Raw genomic sequence first — 21,212 nt, forward strand, 5'->3', positions numbered from 1 at the left:
TATGAACGTGGGGGCTCTTTTCCGCACAGCGCAGCACGGAGCCCCGTCCAGCTGCCTTCCCTCTGCCCCCAGCCAGCCAGACTGATGACTGCAGCGTGGCAGACAAGGTCACCCGAAGGTTATAGATGCAGTGCTGCTTTTAAGGCTACAGGCCAGTGACAGCTCACCTAGCCGTTTTATCCTCACATTCCTTTTAAATATCTGCAAATGTGTGGTACCTCCGAATGCTCTTTGGACCAGCTATTGCTTGTTCCGTCACTGCGTTAATCAATCTTTGATGTGTGTTCATCCTGGATGTGTAGGAGAGTCATAGTTTTAACTTTCAAAAAAGTTATGCATTAACAGTCCAGAGTTGTTTTTTTTTTTAACCAGGAACTAAAATATGCATTTGGGGGAGGCAATCAAATGCATCAGTTTATAATGCTCTGCAGGCCAAGCTGGGGCTTCAGGGGTCCTGGGGCCCCCCGAGCTGAGCAGAGACACCGCCAGCACCATGGGGACCTTGCAGAGCTGTGGCTGCGGATGGTGTGGTGCAGGGGTGCGTGAAGACGCAGGCAGCTTCTGCGGGCCCGGGAGGCTCGGCGTGCTTGCTTGAATGCCACAGGGCCAGCCCTTCTGGGAGCCGGGCACGCTGTAAAGGCCTCAAATGCCTTAGCCGACCCTCACCGTGTCCCCATGAGATAGACGCTATTCTGCAGATGAGGAAGGAGCTCGGGGCGGGGGTGGGGGGGTAGGGGGTGGGGGTGGTTAGGGAACGGAGGATCGTGGTGTAAGGGGAAATAACAGACAGAAGACTAGAATGAAGGTTGTGTGTGTGGCAGGGCGGGCGAGTGCTTTTTGCTCTAGTTCTGCAATTGCAGGGGAGATCAAGCGGAGAGGGGACGGTGTGAGGTACCCCCGGGCAGGGGCAGTCCCACCCACAGGGGACAGTCGTCGGGCGGCAGCACAGCTCTGGGGGGCTTGCCGAGAGGTGCCAGTGAGTAAGCCCGCCCACCTGCCGCCGCTCCCACCCAGTGCTGGTGACGCGAGGGGACCGCCAGGACCCGCCTCGCCAGGCTGCTGGGACGTCCGCACTAACAGGCGACACTACCAGGGTCGAGCGGGTTTCACGGGACGCGCCTGGGCTCTGGCCAGAAGCAGGCCCTCCACGAGGGCCAGGAGGTGGCCTGCGGGGGGGAGGAAAAGACCGCATCTTCCCCCCACCCGGGGCCCCTCCCGTCCCTTCCCCGAAACAACAGGACGCTCGGCCGGGGCCAAGAGATGAAGCTCTTATTTATTGTTGCAGCAACTCTTACAGACATTAGCGTTCAGTTAAATAAAGGAAGAGAACACACCGAATACATCACAACCCCCAAAACGGTACAGAGGAGGGGAGGGCGGCCGGGCCCAGGGACCAGGCTGCCGGAGGAAGTACATTCAGTGGGTGTGTGGCGCCAACATTCCAGGCTCACGTGTGTATATATTTTATTTATATAATTTATATTTATATATAGAGATCATTGAGTTTTGTGTATACAAAGAACGATATTGTTACAAATACAATACTCTACTTGTCCCAAGCTTTACAATAAGCTCTATTTCATCCTCTTTACAGAACAATAGTACAAGTTCATACTCCAGGGGCTGTGCTATGTACAAGAAATTTCCTTCCCACGTGGTCCTCAAGCACGCACTGCCTTGACGGAGGGGGGCAAAGAATCGGGTCGTGTGCCCTAGTTGGCCCGAACCGGGGAAGGAGCCGACGGACGTGAAACTCAAACCAGCCAGTGGCCGTGTCAGTGGGAGAGTAAACATATCTGAAAGGAGGTGGCCCTTGGTTGTAAACAGTGGTAAGAGCCACACCACTGGGTCGAGGGACCCAGGAGGGGCTCGTGGATGGGTTTCCTCAGCGTGCAGATGGGGGTGTGGAGTGCGAATGGGGGCCTGGGGGGCGGCGGGAGCGATGGGGGAGGTAGTAGGTTACTCTGGGACTCTCTGAGGCCGGTGTGGACGGGCAGTGTCCAGACAGCAGACCTGCGTGTGGAGGCTTGGCGTCCGGTGCCCCGTGGCGGGCTCGGGGGCGGGGGGCCCGCGGCAGGCTCAGGGGGCCCCGAGGGGCCCACTCTGGTGAGGGAGCGGACGCCGGGTCTTGGTCTCTGGGGGTTTTCTCCTCTCGCGAACCCAAGGCTGATGGTGGCTCCCTGAAATGCTCCCAGGTGAGAAGGCAGAGACAGGGTGCGTTCTGGTGCATCCTGGCTGGACCAGGAGGGGCAGACGAATCTGAGAATCTGTCCCCAAAGCGGAGTCACCAGCATGTCCCAGCCAAGCAGCAAGAGTGGCTTTTTGCCTGGGCCCTGTTTGGGAAGGCTGGTCTGTAGTCTTCCCCGTGAGATGGGGGTGTTCAGGTATTTACATATGTAACTATATATATTGGGATGCCAGAAAGAAAGCGACCACCTCGTCCCACGGGATTTTCCCATACCGAGTTACTGACACTTAAGGCCCCGCCTCCCTGGTTAACCAAAGGTGGGTGAGGCCCCTCCATCCGATGGGAGCAGGGGAAGGAACGGACTCCAGTCAGCGAAACCCGGACCGAGCTCCAGGAACATGCGCTATCGGGGTGTGAGGAGCCGCTTGGACTGACAGAAGGTGAGCGGTGGATAAAGAACCTTCCTCTTAGGCTAAAATATGTTGGTCTTCCCGGAGAGCTCACCAGATTGGCTTCTCTGGCAAACGTTGCCAAATGTTCCAAGATTTTTGTGCCATAGCAACAGAATCGATGCTTGCTCTCCTCTCTCCTTTGGGTGAAGATACTTAATTGTAATTATGGGGAGGCTGCACAGTGCTGAGCTGGGGGGGGGGGTCCCCGTCTGCCAGCCCATCGTGGACAGGCCTCTGTCCAGGTGCTCTGGCAGCAGACAGACAGGCCTGAGCCCCTCCCATGATTTGCCGAGGCTCCTGATGCCTAAAATACCAATAATGCTTTGTTCCTATTTTACCCACTCTTTTTGGCAGAGGAAGGACCAATGCATGACTCTTTAGGACTTAATAGAATCTGGAGCCATGATTCTGGCTGCTCACAGGTGTGGTGAGCCGGCCGTTGGGGCTGAGCATCCTCAGGAAGTCCAGGAGTCCTGGATCGTCCACCCCGGCACCCCCGGAGAGGGGACAGCCCCTTCCCAGAGAGGATGTTCGGGCAGCAGTGACCCCTCTTCCTTAGGGCTTGTACTATCGTCAAACTGAAGGGTCAGCTACTGACGCCCTTGGAACATTTAGCTCTCCTTTCAGCAGAAAACAGGAGGTCCAGAAATCCCAGGGGAACTGCCCGCTCGGCGCTCGGTCTTTCGTTCCTGTTTTCTTATACTCCCTTTCCTCCCTCCCTGAAATCCCTCCATTTGACATATAAATACATACTAGCCAACATGTGCTCGCCGAATTCCTATTTCCACAGACACAACATAAATATCCCCGGTGCAGAGGACAGGGACTCTATTAATATCACAAAATATATTAGTTTCTCTTCCCCTGTCTCTGCTGAGGTCATGAACGAAACAAAACGAAAATCAAACCGACCCACACCCACCTACATGAAAACAAAATGCTCTTTGGACAAGAATAAGTGAAAATTGGCTCAGAATAATATCACGGAAACACCTGCACTGAACCGAGACAGAACCCACGAAATGAGGCACCTGATGGGAACACTCAAAGCTCTCTCAGACCCACGAGGCAGCGAGATGATGTTTCTAGAACACACTTGGGGATTCTTAGGCATAGTGTGAGGTCATTCCTGTCCCCTTAGTTTTGTGGTTTACTACTATGCTGGACTTTCAAATGTCACGTGCTGCCTCAGCCCTGAGCAGAGGAGAAAGCTGGTCCTGCCTTGGGCACCCGGGCGCTCTTCCTCCAGGGGAGCAGTCCATCCTTCCCAGACTCCCCGCGCGGGTGAGGAGTGGGGGCTCGGGGGAGCCCACTAGTGCTCTCTGAGCCAAGGCCGAGCCAGCAGAGCCAGGCCTCAGCCCCGGAGGGGGCGTCTCTCTCAGGATAGGGCCGCGCAGCCCCTGCAGGCCCCACCAGCCAGGGGAAGGGGCCTCACGGAGTGGCGGTGGGGGCTTGCCAGGGGCTCTGTGTGCCTCACTGGTGGTGGGAGGCGGCGAGGGTGATGGTGTGCGGCAGAGAAGGGGGACCGGAGTCCCTGCCGTGTCTATCTAATGGCTGGTAACCTCGGGACGACCAGGGAGGCCGAGGCCGCCCCAGGAACCGCTGAGCTCTCTGCAACGAGATGGTGCCCTGGTCCCAGGCAGCTCCCCGTCGACCCTTGGGTGAGAAGGCTCACGTTAAAAAAAACAACGATGTGGAAACTAAAACTAGCTCTAGAAGAGGCCTAAGGTTGGCTCAGAAATTCTGGGCGGAGCTGGGTGGCGCCCCTGGTCCACGGTGGGCAGGGCAACCCCTTAAAGACGCAGCTGGTGCCTGCTGTCGGCCCGACGGAGCGCCGGGAGCCGCGGCCGGACTCACTGCCCTCGAGCAGTGACGGCCCCCCGGGGACCCCCGAGGGCCCTTCGGGATGGTGCCGGCCTGGGCCGGGACCCGGGGGCTGGCGGCTGCTCTCCATCCTCAAGCGAGCGCACACAAAACGTCCCTGGCGTTAAAAAAAAAAAAAAAAAGAAGAAAAAAACCCTGCAAACTGGAGAGAGCGAGCAAAGAGGTCTGCGGCTTCTTCTCTTCCGTGGAGAACCGGTGCTGGGCGTGAGAGGGAAGGGTCTCGGTGGGCACACAGATGCAGCACGAGAAACACACACGAGTGAGGCCAGGCCTCCATGCAAGCGGCCAGGCGGGCGCGGCCTCAGATGTACACGGGCTGCTCCTGGGCCGTCAGCAGTCTGTACATGGCCGCCGGCATCGTCTTCATGTGGATCTGAGGGGCGGGAGGCGCGTCAGTGGGCCTCAGGCCGGGGCTGTGTGGGCATCGCCGCCCCCCCACGGCCCTGGGGGGGGGCAGCGGCTCTAACCACGGGGGGCTTTGAAGATCTCCTCCCCCCCACCCCCCACCCACGACAGGGACCGGACCGAGGTGGCCTCTCTCCAAAATGTGTGTTCTCCCAGCCAGTGCGACGTTCTTGCTCTCACCGGGCTGAGGTGGTGGGGGTTTTGACTCCTCCTGTCTCCTCCCCGCACCCCCCCCACAGGTCGGGTGGCCCAGGAAGGGGGCCCAGGAACAGCCACCACGACCTCAGGAGGCCCCTACCGGGGAGCTGCCCCTGGAAGGGGCTCTGCTGACGAGATTCAAGCGAAGGCTTCCATCTCCCCAGCACGCTAACTGGAAAACCGGACAGAACCTGGGCAGCCCGAGGGAAGCCACACGGATGAATCCCAGAGTCCAAAGGGGAAGGAGAGCAACTAATGCGAAGGGGACTCGCTCCTGTTGGCAGGAGCTGCTCTCGGGCACGGCTGGTCACTGGGTTAAATGCAGGCTGGGGGATGCCTGGGTGGCTCAGTTGGTTAAGCAACTGCCTTCGGCTCAGGTCATCCCAGGGTCCTGGGATCGAGTCCCACATCGGGCTTCCTGCTCAGTGGAGAGTCTGCTTCTCCCTCTGGCCCTCCCCCCTCTAGTGTTCTCTCTCTCTCTCTCAAATAAATAAAAATCTTAAAAAAAAAAAAAATGCGGGCTGGGGCAGAGGTTGTGGCTGTTGGGCAGTGCTGAGGACCAGAACGGACACTCCCTGGAAGGCCTGTGTGGGGCCGCACAAGCGTGAGGCCAGGGGCACCAGGGGCACCAGCCCCCCCACCCCCCGGCCCCGCTCACTCCTACCTCCCCCACCGCATTGGAGAGGATGTGGACGATCTTCTCATGTGGGGTGGCCACCACACTCTGCCCGTTGATCTCAATGATCCGGTGTCCCACACGGACGCCGCCTCTCTCCGCTATCCCCCCTCGCATGAGGCTGCAGATCTGTCAGAAGCAAAGACCACGTTACCCTTCAGGGCAGCACCACGTGGCAGGGAGCTGGGTGGGGATGGGCCTGTCGTTCCTGGAGCCCCTGCCCTCTCATCTCTAAGAAGCTGCTGTGGTTACTTTGGGGGCATTTAAATCTCTTGGTTTCTTTCCACGACAAAAAGGACCACGCGCCCGTGCACTCAGCGCATCACGGGGCGTCACAGCCCGCTGAGTTCTGACCGCTTGTCATCCCAGCTGAGCCGTGGGAGAAAGAGCTGTTGGGGCCCGTCACCGAGCCACCTTGGTTTCAAGCTCTCAGCCCGTGGAACACAGGCGAATATCACTTCCCACATTCACCGCTAGGACTCGAACATCGAACTGTATCATGTTCGAAGCCTGCTTTTCAGGGCCACAGTTACATGAGCCAAAGTGTGGCCAGCTGGCTCCTTTCGGCCTTCACTCCACAGCCCTCGTTCAAACTCACTCCTCATGGAAAGGCCACCGAGGCTGGTTTCCGCCGCTGTATGGCCAGGCATCGCGGTTCGCAGAGGAGATGACCTCTCCAGGGGCTGGAGGGCTCTGGGCTCGGCCCTGGGAGCCAGGCTGTCCCCACCTCACACAAAGCATCAGACTTTCCCCCCAAAAATATGTTCTGAATTTACAGAGTTGACTTTTCACTTCAGATCATGTACCTTTTCAGCCCACGTAGACAAGACCTTGGCGTCCCAAGACAACGGGCTGTCTGTGTCTGAGCATGGGGACCCCGTGGCCCTTGGGGTGCCCTGGGGTCAAACACTCCGCGGGCGCTTCCCACACTTCAGACAAAACCGAAGGACCTGCCACTGTTGTCCAACAACCCTCTGTTTGTATCTGAACAACTTCTAAAATTATTTGAATATGAACAAAGCAAACAAGGACAATCAGCAGATAAAAACAGACATCTGGCCCAAACCATAGGAGGAACCCTGGCTCCCCAGCTTAGGACAAGGCCACTGGGGTACAAAGAACAGATGAAGGGGCTGCATGTTTCCATGCCACCTGGGAACCCCAACGGTATTTCTAAACCTCGAAACATACTCTGAATAAAATTTTAATAACCTACCACTCTTAATTGCAACTTAAGGGGGAAAAGAATAGGGTTCTTCAATCTGGAAAGACGGAGGCAAAACAGAGGGAGAGCATATCCAAAACCTAAAAGTCAAGAAGGTCACAGACAGAGAACGGGACTATCATCAAAGCCCGGACCTCCTGTGAGTCCAGAACAAGGCAAACCAGGACAAAAGGGAATAGTACTGAGTACGGAGTTCCGGCTTGGGACGAAGAAAAAGTTCTAGAAAGAGCTAGTGGTGGTGGTTATACCACTCTGTGAATGAATGTACGTCACGCTACAGAACTGTACGCTTAAAAATCGTTTCCATGGTAAACTTAGGGCTGTGTGTATTTCACCACAATAAAGAAAAAAAGGAAGTATTGTTTCAAGGCAGACATCCAAGTGATGAAAATACTCTTTAGCCCTACAGTGCTATTTCAGGTTACAGAGGCAAGGCGGAGGCCATTCATGCGTCACAGGCCCGGGGGCGCCCCCCCTGGGCAGTGCCTGGAATCACAGGGGAGCCCGCCCAGCCCCAGCGCTGCACACCCGGGGCCGGAGGGGGCAGAAGCGCTCGGAGGCACGTCCCAGACCATCTCAAGTTGGCAGCTGGGAGTGCCATCCTGCACCGTCACCGAGAGACTCAGGGCCCTGACTGTGGCTAGCACCTTTTTCTTCTCCTGTGGAAGGCACAGAATTCTCTGCCCGAAGGGGATCTGCCCACGGAGGAGGCAGAACGGCCCTCCCCCACCCAGCCCTCTCCTTGCTGGATTCATTTGGGGACCTGCCTGGCTTTAAAAAAAAAAATAAAATGTAAAACCAAACACTGTGCCAGAGGTCTAAGACTTTTGGGAGGAAGTGCGGAGCCGGACTTACGATTCCGTTCTGGACACTGAAACCCAGCTGGTAGCGCAGGTCCGGTCTCCTGATCAACACCGTGGTCACTGGAGGACACCTCACGATGTTCAGCTTCACCCGGGGCTGGTTCTTCAGGCCCTGAAACATGAATGGGGCACGGTGGAGATGGCAGCCAGCGAGGGAGGCAGAGGATATCAAAGCTGACAGCACCCAAGGCACAAATTTGGGGGACTCGTGAAGCAGCCCCGCACACAGGCCGATGGTGCCTGGGCAGGGATAACCCACTGCTAGATGAACCAACTCAGGCTCTGAAGAGGTGATGTACCTCTTGCACCTGCGGCCGGTGTGCTCCGAGAGCGTGGGGAGCGTGGTGGGGTGGGAGTGATGGCTGGTGCGGGAGCTGGGGGGCCTGATGACCAGTCGGCCACCACTGTGTTAGCATCACATGTGAGCACCCCACCATCACCGTCCATCACACTCTGTCCCGAGATGAAACCAGCCGAACTACCTGTCACTGAGCATGGACTCTTGCCACCCACAGGAGCCGTCTCCTCAGTCTCCTTGACAAACTGCAGCTATAACTATGTCCGTTTTACAGAAGAAACTGAGGCTGAGAGATACTCAGCAACGCACACCAGCAGCGGGATCCAACCCCAGATCTGTTGTTTTCAAACCCAAGCATTTTCGCCAACACCATGATCCCCCATATAGACAACGGCAGGGTGTGTATCATTCACAAGGAGTAAGGTTTGCTCAACAAAGAAGCCATGGAGAGCATCAGAAGAACAAATTTGTGCCACCACGTCGGGCCACTGCTCTTCCAGCAGGGACCCAACAAGCGGCAGATTCGGGGAGACTCCCCTTCCTACTCCGGGAGGAGCGGCGCGGGAGCGCACCACGGGGATCTGCTGGGTTTGGAGACTCCACACGGAGTCGGGTGCCAGAGATAGAAATGCTCGGTCACAGGCCGGGTGAGCACGGAGTGCAGCCGGAGACTGGGGAGATGGGAGTGATTGACTGCTTTTCTCTGGGGGCGCACTGAGGAGCGGGGCCCCGAGTTCTCGGCTCCTCCGGGGCAGAGATTGGGAGGCCGCCATTTTCACTCTCGGCCTCCAAAGCTGGACGGAAAGCTTGCAGGGAACAAAAGCTCCGGAGAGCAAACCCGAGCAGATTACTTAGCCCGGACCGCCAAGGGCGGGGCAATTCCGCCTCCAGCAAAGACATTTGGGAACCACGGCAACAGGCCCCTCCCCCAGAAGACCAGCGATAACAGCCAGCCAAGACCAAGTTTACTGATCAATGAGAATGGCAGAACTCCAGCACTAGGGGAATACTGCACATAGAATCCATGGCTTTTTTACCATGATTCTTTAGTCTTTCAAAGTTAATTTTTTAAATTTTCTTTATTTTCTTCTTTTTCTTTTCCCCTTTTTCAAACATCTTATCAATTCCTTTTTAAAAATCTTTCTTAATTTTCATTTTTAGAGTCATATTCTATCCTTTCATTGTAGTTAACCTTATTTTGTGTGTGTGTGTGTGTATACATATATGTGTATGTTTTTCTCTCTTTAAAATTTTGGGATACAGTTTCTTCTAACAGACCAAAATATACCCTAAATCTCTAGTGTATGGCTTTGTTCTAGTCTCCTGCCTGATCACATTCTCTATCCCTTTTATTATTTTTTTAAATTTTATTTTTTCAACCAACTTATCAATTCCTTTTATAAAATCTTTTATAATTTTCATCTTTATAGTCATATTCCATCCCTTCATCATATTTACCCTTATTTTTGTACATACATAAGTTTTTCCTTCTTTAAAATTTTAGGAGGCAGCTTCTTCTAACAGACGAAAATACACCCAAAATCTAGTGTGTGGCTCTCATCTATTCACCAGCCTGATCATATTTTTTTTTTTCTTTCCCTTTCTTTTCCCCCCAGTTTCAGGTCTCTTCTGATATGTTTAGTGTATACTTCTCTGGAGTCGTTGTTATCCTTTTAGCATTTTGTTCTCTCATTCATCTACTCTCTGGATAAAATGGCAAGACAGAAAAACTCACCTCAAAAAAAAGAACAAGAGGCAGTACCAACTGCCAGGGACCTAATCAATATGGACATTAGTAAGATGTCGGAAATAGTGTTTAGAATGATGATTATAAAGATACTAGCTGGGCTTGAAAAAAGCATGGAAGATACTAGAGAATCCCTTTCTGGAGAAATAAAAGAACTAAAATCTAACCAAGTCGAAATAAAAAAGGCTATTAATGAGGTGCAATCAAAAATGGAGGCTCTAACTGCTAGGATAAATGAGGCAGAAGAGAGAATTAGTCATATAGAAGACCAAATGATGGAAAATAAAGAAGCTGAGAAAAAGAGAGATAAACAACTACTGGATCACGAGGGCAGAATTCGAGAGATAAGTGATACCATAAGACGAAACAATATTAGAATAATTGGGATCCCAGAAGAAAAAGAAAGGGAGGGGGGAGAAGGTATATTGGAGCAAATTATAGCAGAGAACTTCCCTAATTTGGGGAAGGAAACAGGCATCAAAATCCAGGAGGCACAGAGAACCCCCCCTCAAAATCAGTAAAAATAGGTCAACATCCTGACATCTAATCGTAAAACTTACAAGTCTCAGAGACAAAGAGAAAATCCCGAGAGCAGCTCGGGACAAGAGATCTGTAACCTACAATGGTAGAAACATTAGATTGGCAGCACACCTATCCACAGACACCTGGCAGGCCAGAAAGGACTGGCATGATATATTCAGAGCACTAAACGAGAAAAATATGTAGCCAAGAATACTATATCCAGCTAGGCTGTCACTGAAAATAGAAGGAGAGATAAAGGGCTTCCAGGACAAAAAAAACTAAAAGAATTTGCAAACACCAAAGCAGCCCTACGTGAAATATTGAAAGGGGTCCTCTAAGCAAAGAGAGAACCTAAAAGTAACACAGATCAGAAAGGAACAGAGACAATATACAGTAACAGTCACCTTACAGGCAATACAATGGCACTAAATTCATATCTTTCAATAGTTACCCTGAATGTAAATGGGCTAAATGCCCCAATCAAAAGACACAGGGTATCAGATTGGATAAAAAAACAAGACCCATCGATATGCTGTCTGCCAGAGACTCATTTTAGACCCAAAGACACCCCCAGATTGAAAGTGAGGGGGTGGAAAACCATTTACCATGCTAATGGACACCAAAAGAAAGCTGGGGTGGCAGTCCTTATATCAGACAAATTAGATTTTAAACCAAAGACTATAATAAGAGATGAGGAAGGACACTATATTCTACTTAAAGGGTCTATCCAACAAGAAGATCTAACAATTGTAAATATCTATTCCCCCAACATGGGAGCAGCCAATTATATAATCCAATTAATACCAAAAGCAAAGAAACACATTGACAACAATACAATAATAGTAGGGGACTTTAACACCCCCTCACTGAAATGGACAGATCATCTAAGCAAAAGATCAACAAGGAAATAAAAGCTTTAAATGACACACTGGACCAAATGGACTTCACAGATATATTTAGAACATTCCATCCCAAAGCAACAGAATACACATTCTTCTCTAGTGCCCATGGAACATTCTCCAGAATAGATCACATCCTAGGTCACGAATCAGGTCTCAACCGGTACCAAAAGATTGGGATCATTCGCTGCATATTTTTGGTCCACAATGCTTTGAAACTAGAACTCAATCACAAGAGGAAAGTCAGAAAGAACTCAAATGCATGGAGGCTAAAGAGCATCCTACTAAAGAATGAATGGGTCAACGAGAAAATTAAAGAAGAATTAAAAAAATTCATGGAAACAAATGAAAATGAAAACATAACTGTTCAAAACCTTTGGGAGGCAGCAAAGGCGGTCCTAAGAGGAAAGTATATAGCAATACAAGCCTTTCTCAAGAAATAAGAAAGGTCTCAAATACACAACCTAACCCTACACCTAAAGGAGCTGGAGAAAGAATAGCAAATAAAGCCTACACCCAGCAGAAGAAGAGAAATAATAAAGAGCAGAGCAGAAATCAATGAAATAGAAACCAAAAGAACAGTAGAACAGATCAACGAAACTAGGAGCTGGTTCTTCGAAAGAATTAATAAGATCGATAAACCCCTGGCCAGACTTATCAAAAAGAAAAGAGAAATGACCCAAATAAAATCATGAATGAAAGAGGAGAGATCACAACCAACACCAAAGAAATACAAACAATTATAAGAACATAGTATAAGCAACTCTATGCCAGCAAATTAGAGAATCTGGAAGAAATGGATGCATTCCTAGAGATGTATAAACTACCAAAACTGAACCAGGAAGAAACAGAAAACCTGAACAGACCCATAACCAGTAAGGAAATTGAAGCAGTAATCAAAAATCTCCCAACAAACAAGAGCCCAGGGCCAGATGGCTTCCCAGGGGAGTTTTACCATTTTTTTAAAAAGATTTTTTAAAAAAGATTTTTTAATTTATTTATTTGACAGAGAGAGAGTGAGAGCAGGAGCACAAGCAGGGGGAGTGGGAGAGGGAGAAGCAGGCTTCCTGCTGAGAAGGGAGCCTGATGTGGGGCTCAATCCCAGGAACCTGGGATCATGACCTGAGCCAAAAGCAGATGCTTAATGACTGAGCCACCCAGGTGCCCCTCTACCAAACATTTAAAGAAGAATTAATACTTACTCTTCTGAAATTGTTCCAAAAAAATAGAAATGGAAGGAAAACTTCCAAACTCATTTTATGAGGCCGACATTACCTTGATCCCAAAACCAGACAAAGACCCCATCAAAAAGGATAACTACAGGCCAGTATCCCTGATGAACATGGATGCAAAAATTCTCACCAAAATACTAGCCAATAGGATCCAACAGTACATTAAAAGGATTATTCACCACAACCAAGTGGGATTTATTCCTGGGCTGCAAGGTTGGTTCAACATCCACAAATCAATGTGATACAATATGTTAATAAAAGAAAGAACAAGAACCATATGATCCTCTCAATAGATGCAGAAAAAGCATTTGATAAAGTATAATATCCTTTCTTGATTAAAACTCTTCAGAGTGTAGCAAAAGAGGGTACATACCTCAATATCCTAAAAGCCATCTATGAAAAACCCACAGCAAATATCATTCTCAATGGGGAAAAACTGAGAGCTTTCCCCCTAAGGTCAGGAACATGGCAGGCATGCCCACTGTCACCAATGCTGCTCAACATACTACTAGAAATCCTAGCCTCAGCAATCAGACAAAAGAAATAAAAGGCATCCAAATCGGCAAAGAAGAAGTCATACTCTCACTCTTTGCAGATGATATGATACTTTATGTGGAAAACCCAAAAGACTCCATCCCAAAACTGCTAGAACTCATACAGGAATTCAGCAAAGTGGCAGGACATAAAATCAATGCACAGAAATCAGTGACATTTCTATACACCAACAAGACAGAAGAAAATTTAAGAAGTCGATCCCATTTACAATTACACCCAAAACCATAAGATACCTAATAAATCTAACCAAAGAAGCAGAGAATCTGTACTCAGAAAACTACAGAATACTCGGGGGGAGAGGAATACTCAATTCCAACCAGTCCCCAGAATTGAGCTGGATATCTACCAGACCACTCTGAACACCCATGAAATCAGCCTGAGATGTAAGAAGATATATCTGGATCTCTACAAACAGAATATTGCAGGCAGTTGGTTTCAAGGTATAAAGCAGGGAGCCGTGATTCCGCAAGCAGATATCAGAGGATAAATGGAAGGGGGAGGGAGCCGTGTGGATCCTGCACCACCAGTGAGTGACAGCCTCCCGAGCTGGGGACCAGGCACAGACTGGCAGACCAGTGGTGGCAGGGAACGGACTTTCAGGCAGCTCCCCAACGGAAACCCAGAGCAGCGGAGCCACGTGTGCAAACTGGGGGCGACTGGCAGTTTTAGAAGCACAAACAGCAGAGACGTGCCCTGACCGGGAGGCGAGGACTGGGAGCCCAGCTGATGGGCACACAACCCAGGATGCTGCAGTTTTTAGCAGCATAGACAGGAACAGAGATAGTGTGGCCTGGAGAGCTTACTGAAGAACAGACTGTGATCTCTGTTCTGAGGCAGAGGGTTGGAAACCATCTCTTCTACTCTGACTCTCGGAAGAGACGCAGAAAGTCGCCAGAGAACAAAAGCCCCCCAAAACCGGTTTTCACTGAGCCCATCCCCCCCACAGGGGGCAGGACAACTCTGCCCAAACAGGGTTGCCTGAGTAACAGCACGGCAGGCCCCTCCCCGCAGAAGACAGGCTGGGAGAACAAGAGGCCGACAACCCTAAGGTCCCTATAAAACAGGTGCATCTTGCTTGGGTTGTGGTCAATAATTTGGACTCCGTACATTCCCTCAACCACCCTTCAACAGAATGACAAGGAGGAGGAACCCCCAAAATAGGAAAGACTCAGAGACTGACTTCTGCCACAGATTTACAAATGGATACAGATATAACCAAGATGTTGGAAATGGAATTCAGGGTAGCACTTGTGAAGACAATAGCTAAAACGGAGAAACTGATTAATGGCAACATACAGTCTCTAAGGGCAGAAATGAAAGCTGAACTGGCAGAACTTAAAAATGCTATCAATGAGATCCAATCTAAACTAGATACTTTAACAGCTAGGGTAAATGAGGCAGAAGAACGAATTAGTGATCTAGAAGACCAACTGATAGAAAAGAAGGGTAAAGAGGAGGCCAAGGAGAAACAACTCAAAATCCACGAAAACACAATCAGAGAAATAAGTGACACCATGAAACGGTCCAATGTCAGAATTACTGGGATCCCTGAGGGGGTGGAGAGAGAGAGAGGACTAGAAGATATATTTGAGCAAATCATAGCTGAGAACTTCCCTAATCTGGGGAATGAAACAAACATTTGTGTCTTAGAGGCAGAGAGGAACCCTCCCAAGATCAAGGAAAACAGGCCAGCACCCCGGCATGTAATAGTAAAACTTGTAAATCTTAGAACCAAGGAAACCATCTTAAGGGCAATTAGGGGGAAGAGATTCCTTACATACAGAGGGAGGAACATCAGAATAACGTCAGACCTATCCACAGAGACCTGGCAAGCCAGAAAGGCCTGGCAAGACATATTCAGGGTACTAAGCTTTACCCTGCGGCCTCTGCTCTGGCGGGAGCGCCCCGGCAGAGCTCCAGACATGTGCGGAGGGGACAGCCGTGGGCTTTGGACAGAGGCAGCCCCAGGATGACTTGAAAGTGGGGCATCCTGGGTCCTCCTAAAGACAGAAAATTAGTGGCTGGTGAACAGTCTGTATGGCATTCTCAGATGCCTTTACCCGAGTGAGAAATCTGCCCCCATCAGGACCTCAGGTGTCTGACAGCCCTATGTGACATCAGGATAGGATATTCCTGTAAATATACTGCAGGATGTGTGGCACTCTACAACACTGACAACATTTACTGCATGTTGATGTGCCAGAATTGGTAAACTCATTCTACATATCTTAATCTTCTCAACAGGCCTACAAGAGAAAGAGAATGCAGGGCAGAGAGGGAGAGAATCTTAAGCAAGCTCTAGGCCCCAACAGAGCCTGATGCTGGGTCCCATCTCACAACTCTGAGATCATGACTTCAGTGAAAATCAAGAGTCAGACGCTCAACCGACTGATCCAACCAGGTGCCTCAAAGATTTACTTTATTAAACGATGGAGTAGAGTAAGGTTCCCATTTTAGTTTTATATATATAGTAGTACAAATGCTAAATTAGGGACACAAAGATATTACAGATACATGTAATAAACAGTTACATAATAATACAACACAAAAAAGTCATTCTGAGATTATTTCAACAATATATCAAGAATAATCTTGCTAGGGGAGCCTGGGTGGCTCAGTTGTTAAGCCTCTGCCTTCAGCTCAGGTCATGACCCCAGGGTCCTGGGATCTAGCCCTGCATTGGGCTCCCACTCGGCGGGAGGCTTGCTTCTCCCTCTCCCACCCCCTCCCCCAGCTTGTGTTCCCTCTCTCGCTGTCTCTCTCCCCTGTCAAATAAATAAAATCTTAAAAAAAAAAAAAAAAAGACATATTCAGGGTACTAAACGAAAAGAACATGCAGACAAGAATACTTTATTTGGCAAGGCTGTCATTGAGAATGGATGGAGAGATGCAGAGCTTCCAAGACCGGCAGAAGCTGAAAGAATATATGACCACTAAGCTGGTCCTGCAAGAAATATTAAGGGGGGGTTCTATAAAAGGAGAAAGACCCCAAGAGGGATATAGAACAGAAATTTACAGAGACAATCTATAGAAACAAGGACTTCACAGGCAACATGATGACAATCAATTCATATCTTTCAATAATCACTCTCAACGTGAATGGCCTAAATGCTCCCATAAAATGGCACAGGGTTGCAGATTGGATAAAAAGACAGGACCAATCCATATGCTGTCTACAAGAGACTCATTTTGAACCTAAAGATAGATCCAGACTGAAAGTGAAGGGATGGAGATCCATCTTCCATGCCAACCGACATCAAAAGAAAGCTGGGGTAGCAATTCTTATATCAGACAACTTAGTATTTAAGCTAAAGACTGTAGTCAGAGACACAGAAGGACACTATATCATTCTTAAAGGGTCTATCCAACAAGAAGATCTAACAATTGTAAATATCTATGCCCCCAACATGGGAGCAGCCATCTACATAAGCCAACTGTTAACCAAAATAAAGAGTCATATTGATAATAACACGTTAATTGTAGGAGACCTCAATACTCCACTCTCAGCAACAGACAGATCATCTAAGCAGAAAATCAACAAAGAAACAAGAGCTTTAAATGATGGACCAGATGGACCTCACAGATATACACAGAACATTGCACCCTCAAACAACAGAATACTTATTCTTCTCGAGTGCACACGGAACTTTCTCCAGAATAGACCACATACTGGGTCACAAATCAGGTCTCAACCGATACCAAAAGACTGAGATTATTCCCTGCATATTCTCAGATCATAATGCTTTAAAACTGGAACTCAATCACAAGAAAAAATTTGGAAGAAATTCAAACACTTGGAAGCTAAAGACCACTCTGCTCAAGAATGTTTGGGTCAACCAGGAAATCCAAGAAGAACTTAAACAATTCATGGAAACCAATGAGATCTAAAACACATTGGTCTAAAACCTATGGGATACTGCAAAGGAGGTCCTAAGGGGGAAATACATAGCCATCCAAGCCCCACTCAAAAAACAGGAAAATCCCTAATTCACCAACTAACTTTACACCTTAAAGAACTAGAGAAAAAGCAACAAATGATGCCTAAGCCACACATTAAAAGAGAAATAATTAAGATTAGAGCAGAGATCAATGAATTAGAAACCAGAAAGATAGTAGACCAGATCAACGAAACTAGAAGCTGATTCTTTGAAAGAATAAGATTGATAAGCTACTGGCCAGACTTATCCAAAAGAAGAGAGAAAGGATGCAAATTAATAAAATTATGAATGAAATGGGGGAGAGATCACAACTAACACCAAGGACATAGAAACAATTATTAGAAATTATTATCAACAACTATATGCCAATAAATTAAGCAACCTGGAAGAAACAGATGCCTTCCTGGAAACCTATAAACTGCCAAGACTGAAACAGGAAGAAACTGAAAACCTGAATAGGCCAATAACCAGTAACAAGATTGAAGCAGTGATCAAAAACCTCCCAAAAAACAAGAGTCCAGGGCCTGATGGATTCCCTGGGGAATTTACCAAACATTCAAAGAAGAAATAATACCTATTCTCCTGAAGCTGTTTCAAAAAATAGAAACAGGAGGAAAGTTTCCAGACTCATTCTATGAGGCCAGCATTACCTTAATCCCCAAACCAGGCAAAGGACCCCATCAAAAAGGAGAATTTCAGGCTGATATTGGATTCCAAAATCCTCAACAAAATCCTAGCTAATAGGATCCAACAATACATTAAAAGGATCATCCACCACGACCAAGTGGGATTTATTCCCAGGATGCAAGGGTGGTTCAACATTTGCAAATCAATGTGATAGAACACATTAATAAGAGGAGAGAGAAGAACCATATGGTCCTCTCAATTGATGCAGAAAAAGCATTTGACAAAATACAGCATCCTTTCCTGATTAAAACTCTTCAGAGTATAGGGATAAAGGGAACATTCCTCAATTTCATAAAATCCATCTATGAAAAACCCACAGTGAATACCATCCTCAATGGGGAAAAGATGAGAGCCTTACCCTTAAGGTCAGGAACACGTCAAGGATGCCCACTCTCACCACTATTGCTCAACATAGTACCAGAAGTCCTAGCAACAGCATTCAGACAACAAAAAGAAATAAAAGATATTCAAACTGGCAAAGAAGAAGTCAAACTCTCTCTTTTCGCAGATGACATGATACTTTATGTGGAAAACCCAAAAGACTCCACCCCCAAATTACTAGAACTCATACAGCAATTCAGTAATGTGGCAGGATATAAAATCAATGCACAGAAATCAGTTGCTTTCTTATACACTGACAATGCAACTGTAGAAAGAGAAATTAGAGAATCGATTCCATTTACAATAGCACCAAAAACTGTAAGATACCTCGGAATAAACCTACCCAAAGAGGTAAAGGATCTATACTCTAGGAACTACAGAACACTCATGAAAGAAATTGAAGACACAAAAAGATGGAAAAACATCCCATGCTCATGGATCGGAAGAATAAACACTGTTAAAATGTCTATGCTACCCACAGCAATCTATACCTTCAACGCCATCCCGATCAAAATTCCAATGACATTTTTCAAAGTGCTGGAACAAACAATCCTAAAATTTGTATGGAATCAGAAAAGACCCCAAATCGCCAAGGAAATGTTGAAAAAGAAAAACAAAGCTGGGGGCATCACGTTGCCCAATTTCAAGCTATATTACAAAGCTGTGATCACCAAGACATCATGGTACTGGCACAAAAACAGACATATAGACCAATGGAACAGAATAGAGAGCCCAGATATGGACCCTCAACTCTATGGTCAAATAATGTTTGACAAAGCAGGAAAAAATTATGCAATCGAAAAAAAGACAGTTTCTTCAATAAATGGTGCTGGGAAAATTGGACAGCTATATACAGAAGAATGAAACTTGACCATTCTCTAACACCATGCACAAAGATAAACTCACAATGGATTAAAGACCTCAATGTGAGACAGGAATCCATCAATATGCTAGACAGTGGCCACAGCAACTTCTTTCAAGATACATCTCCAAAGGCTAGTGAAGCAAGAGCAAAAATGAACTACTGGGACTTCATCAAGATAAAAAGCTTTTGCACAGCAAAGGAAACAGTCAACAAAACAAAGAGGCAGCCAACAGAATGGGAGAAGATACTTGCAAATGATATAGCAGATAAAGGGCTAGTATCCAAAATCTATAAAGAATTTATCAAACTCAACACCAAAAGAACAAAGAATCCAATCAGGAAATGGGCAGAAGACATGAACAGACATTTCTGCAAAGAAGACATCCAAATGACCAACAGACATAGGAAAAAGTGCTCAACATCACTCGACATCAGGGAAATACAAATTAAAACCTCAATTAGTTACCACCTCACACCAGTCAGAATGGCTAAAATTAACAAGTCAGGAAACAACAGATGTTGGCGGGGATGCGGAGAAAGGGGAACCCTCTCACACTGTTGGTGGGAATGCAAGCTGGTGCAACCACTCTGGAAAACAGTATGGAGGTTCCTCAAAAAGTTGAAAATAGAGCTACCCTACGACCCAGCAATTGCACTACTGGGTATTTACCCCAAAGATACAAATGTAGGGATCCAAAGGGGTATGTGCACCCTGATATTTATAGCAGCAATGTCCACAATAGCCAAACTATGGAAAGAGCCAAGATGTCCATCGACAGATGAATGGATAAAGAAGATGTGGTATATATACACAATGGAATATTACGCAGCCATCAAAAGGAATGAGATCTTGCCATTTGCAATGACGTGGATGGAACTGGAGGGTATTATGCTGAGAGAAATAAGTCAATCAGAGAAAGACATGTATCATATGATCTCACTGATGTGAGGAATTCTTAATCTCAGGAAACAAACTGAGTGTTGCTGGAGTGGTGGGGGGTGGGAGGGATGGGGTGCCTGGGTGATAGACATTGGAGAGGGTATGTGCTATGGTGAGTATTGTGAATTGTGTAGGATTGTTGTTGAATCACAGACCTGTACCTCTGAAACAAGTAATACATTATATGTTAAAAAAAAGAAGATAGTAGGAAGGGAAAAAGGAAGGGGGGGGAATTGGAGGGGGAGATGAACCATGAGAGACTATGGACTCTGAGAGACAAACTGAGGGTTCTAGAGGGGAGGGGGGGGGGGGATGGGTTGCTTGGTGATGGGTATTAAAGAGGGCACGTACTGCATGGAGCACTGGGTGTTATACGCTAACAATGAATCGTGGATCACTACATCAAAAACTAATGATGTAATGTATGGTGGTTAACATAATAAAATGAAATTTAAAAAAAAATCAGAGAAAATTCTCCTCCCTCTGCATGCTTATAGCACTTCACCTCTATGTTGCTATTAGGGTCCACTGAACCCTTTTATTTTATTTTATTTTTTAAGATTTTATTTGAGAGACAGAGTGAAGGAGTGAGCATGAGTGGCGGGGAGGGGCAGAGGGAGAGGGAGAAACAGACTTCCCACTGAGCAGGGAGCTCGACATGGGGCTCGATCCCAGGACTCCGAGATCACGACCTAAGCCAAAGGCAGACACTTCACCGACTGAGCCACCCAGGCGCCCCAACACTGAATCCTTTTAATTATGAATCATCCTCCACATGCATGCTAACATTTTGGCTTCTCCATAGTTCAGCTCAGCCTAAGGGAGGCCCAATTAAACGTGTCTGAATGAAAACGGACATTCGAAGCGGGTTCCTCAATCTTTTTTTTTTTAAGTAACCTCTATAGCCAATGTGGGGCTTGAACTCATGACCCCGACATCAGAAGTCACACGCTCCACTGTCTGAGCCAGGCAGGCGCCCCTACATTCTTTAATCTTTGATGTATATTAAGAAGGGATAGAAGTTATTTAAGTGTAAGATGTAACAAAAAGAAATTAAATGAGGCCAAAGAGGACTGTTTTTTTCTCTGGGTAAGATAACCTTTTGAGGCATCAGAATAGATCTGTTTCATTAAAAACAAAGAGGCACCTATCCTTGCGTCCTTTACACATTCACTTTGACTTCCCAGCCTCGGACTGCTCAGCCATGGATGTTGGCTTTTGTGATTTTCCTTAGTTTAGGATAACTATTGCATGGAT

The 21,212-nt window shown here is 47.8% G+C and overlaps 1 protein-coding gene across 4 annotated transcripts in view; it reads right to left on the reverse strand.

The window, feature by feature from the left end:
• Positions 1-1,254: 1,254 nt before the first annotated feature.
• Positions 1,255-21,212, reverse strand: part of APBA1 (amyloid beta precursor protein binding family A member 1) — a 196,116-nt gene continuing 176,158 nt past the window's right edge. For all 4 annotated transcript variants that reach the window (XM_032427633.1, XM_032427634.1, XM_032427636.1 and 1 more), the window contains 3 exons: positions 7,884-8,003; positions 5,792-5,932; positions 1,255-4,897 (listed from right to left, as the gene is read on the reverse strand). In XM_032427633.1, the coding sequence (XP_032283524.1) occupies positions 4,826-4,897; positions 5,792-5,932; positions 7,884-8,003 (333 nt within the window). In that variant the 3' untranslated portion in view covers positions 1,255-4,825. The remainder of the gene's footprint in view (positions 4,898-5,791; positions 5,933-7,883; positions 8,004-21,212) is intronic.

The sequence above is a fragment of the Phoca vitulina genome, unplaced genomic scaffold (genome assembly GCF_004348235.1).
Source record: "Phoca vitulina isolate PV1807 unplaced genomic scaffold, GSC_HSeal_1.0 scaffold37, whole genome shotgun sequence".
NCBI lineage: Eukaryota > Metazoa > Chordata > Mammalia > Carnivora > Phocidae > Phoca > Phoca vitulina.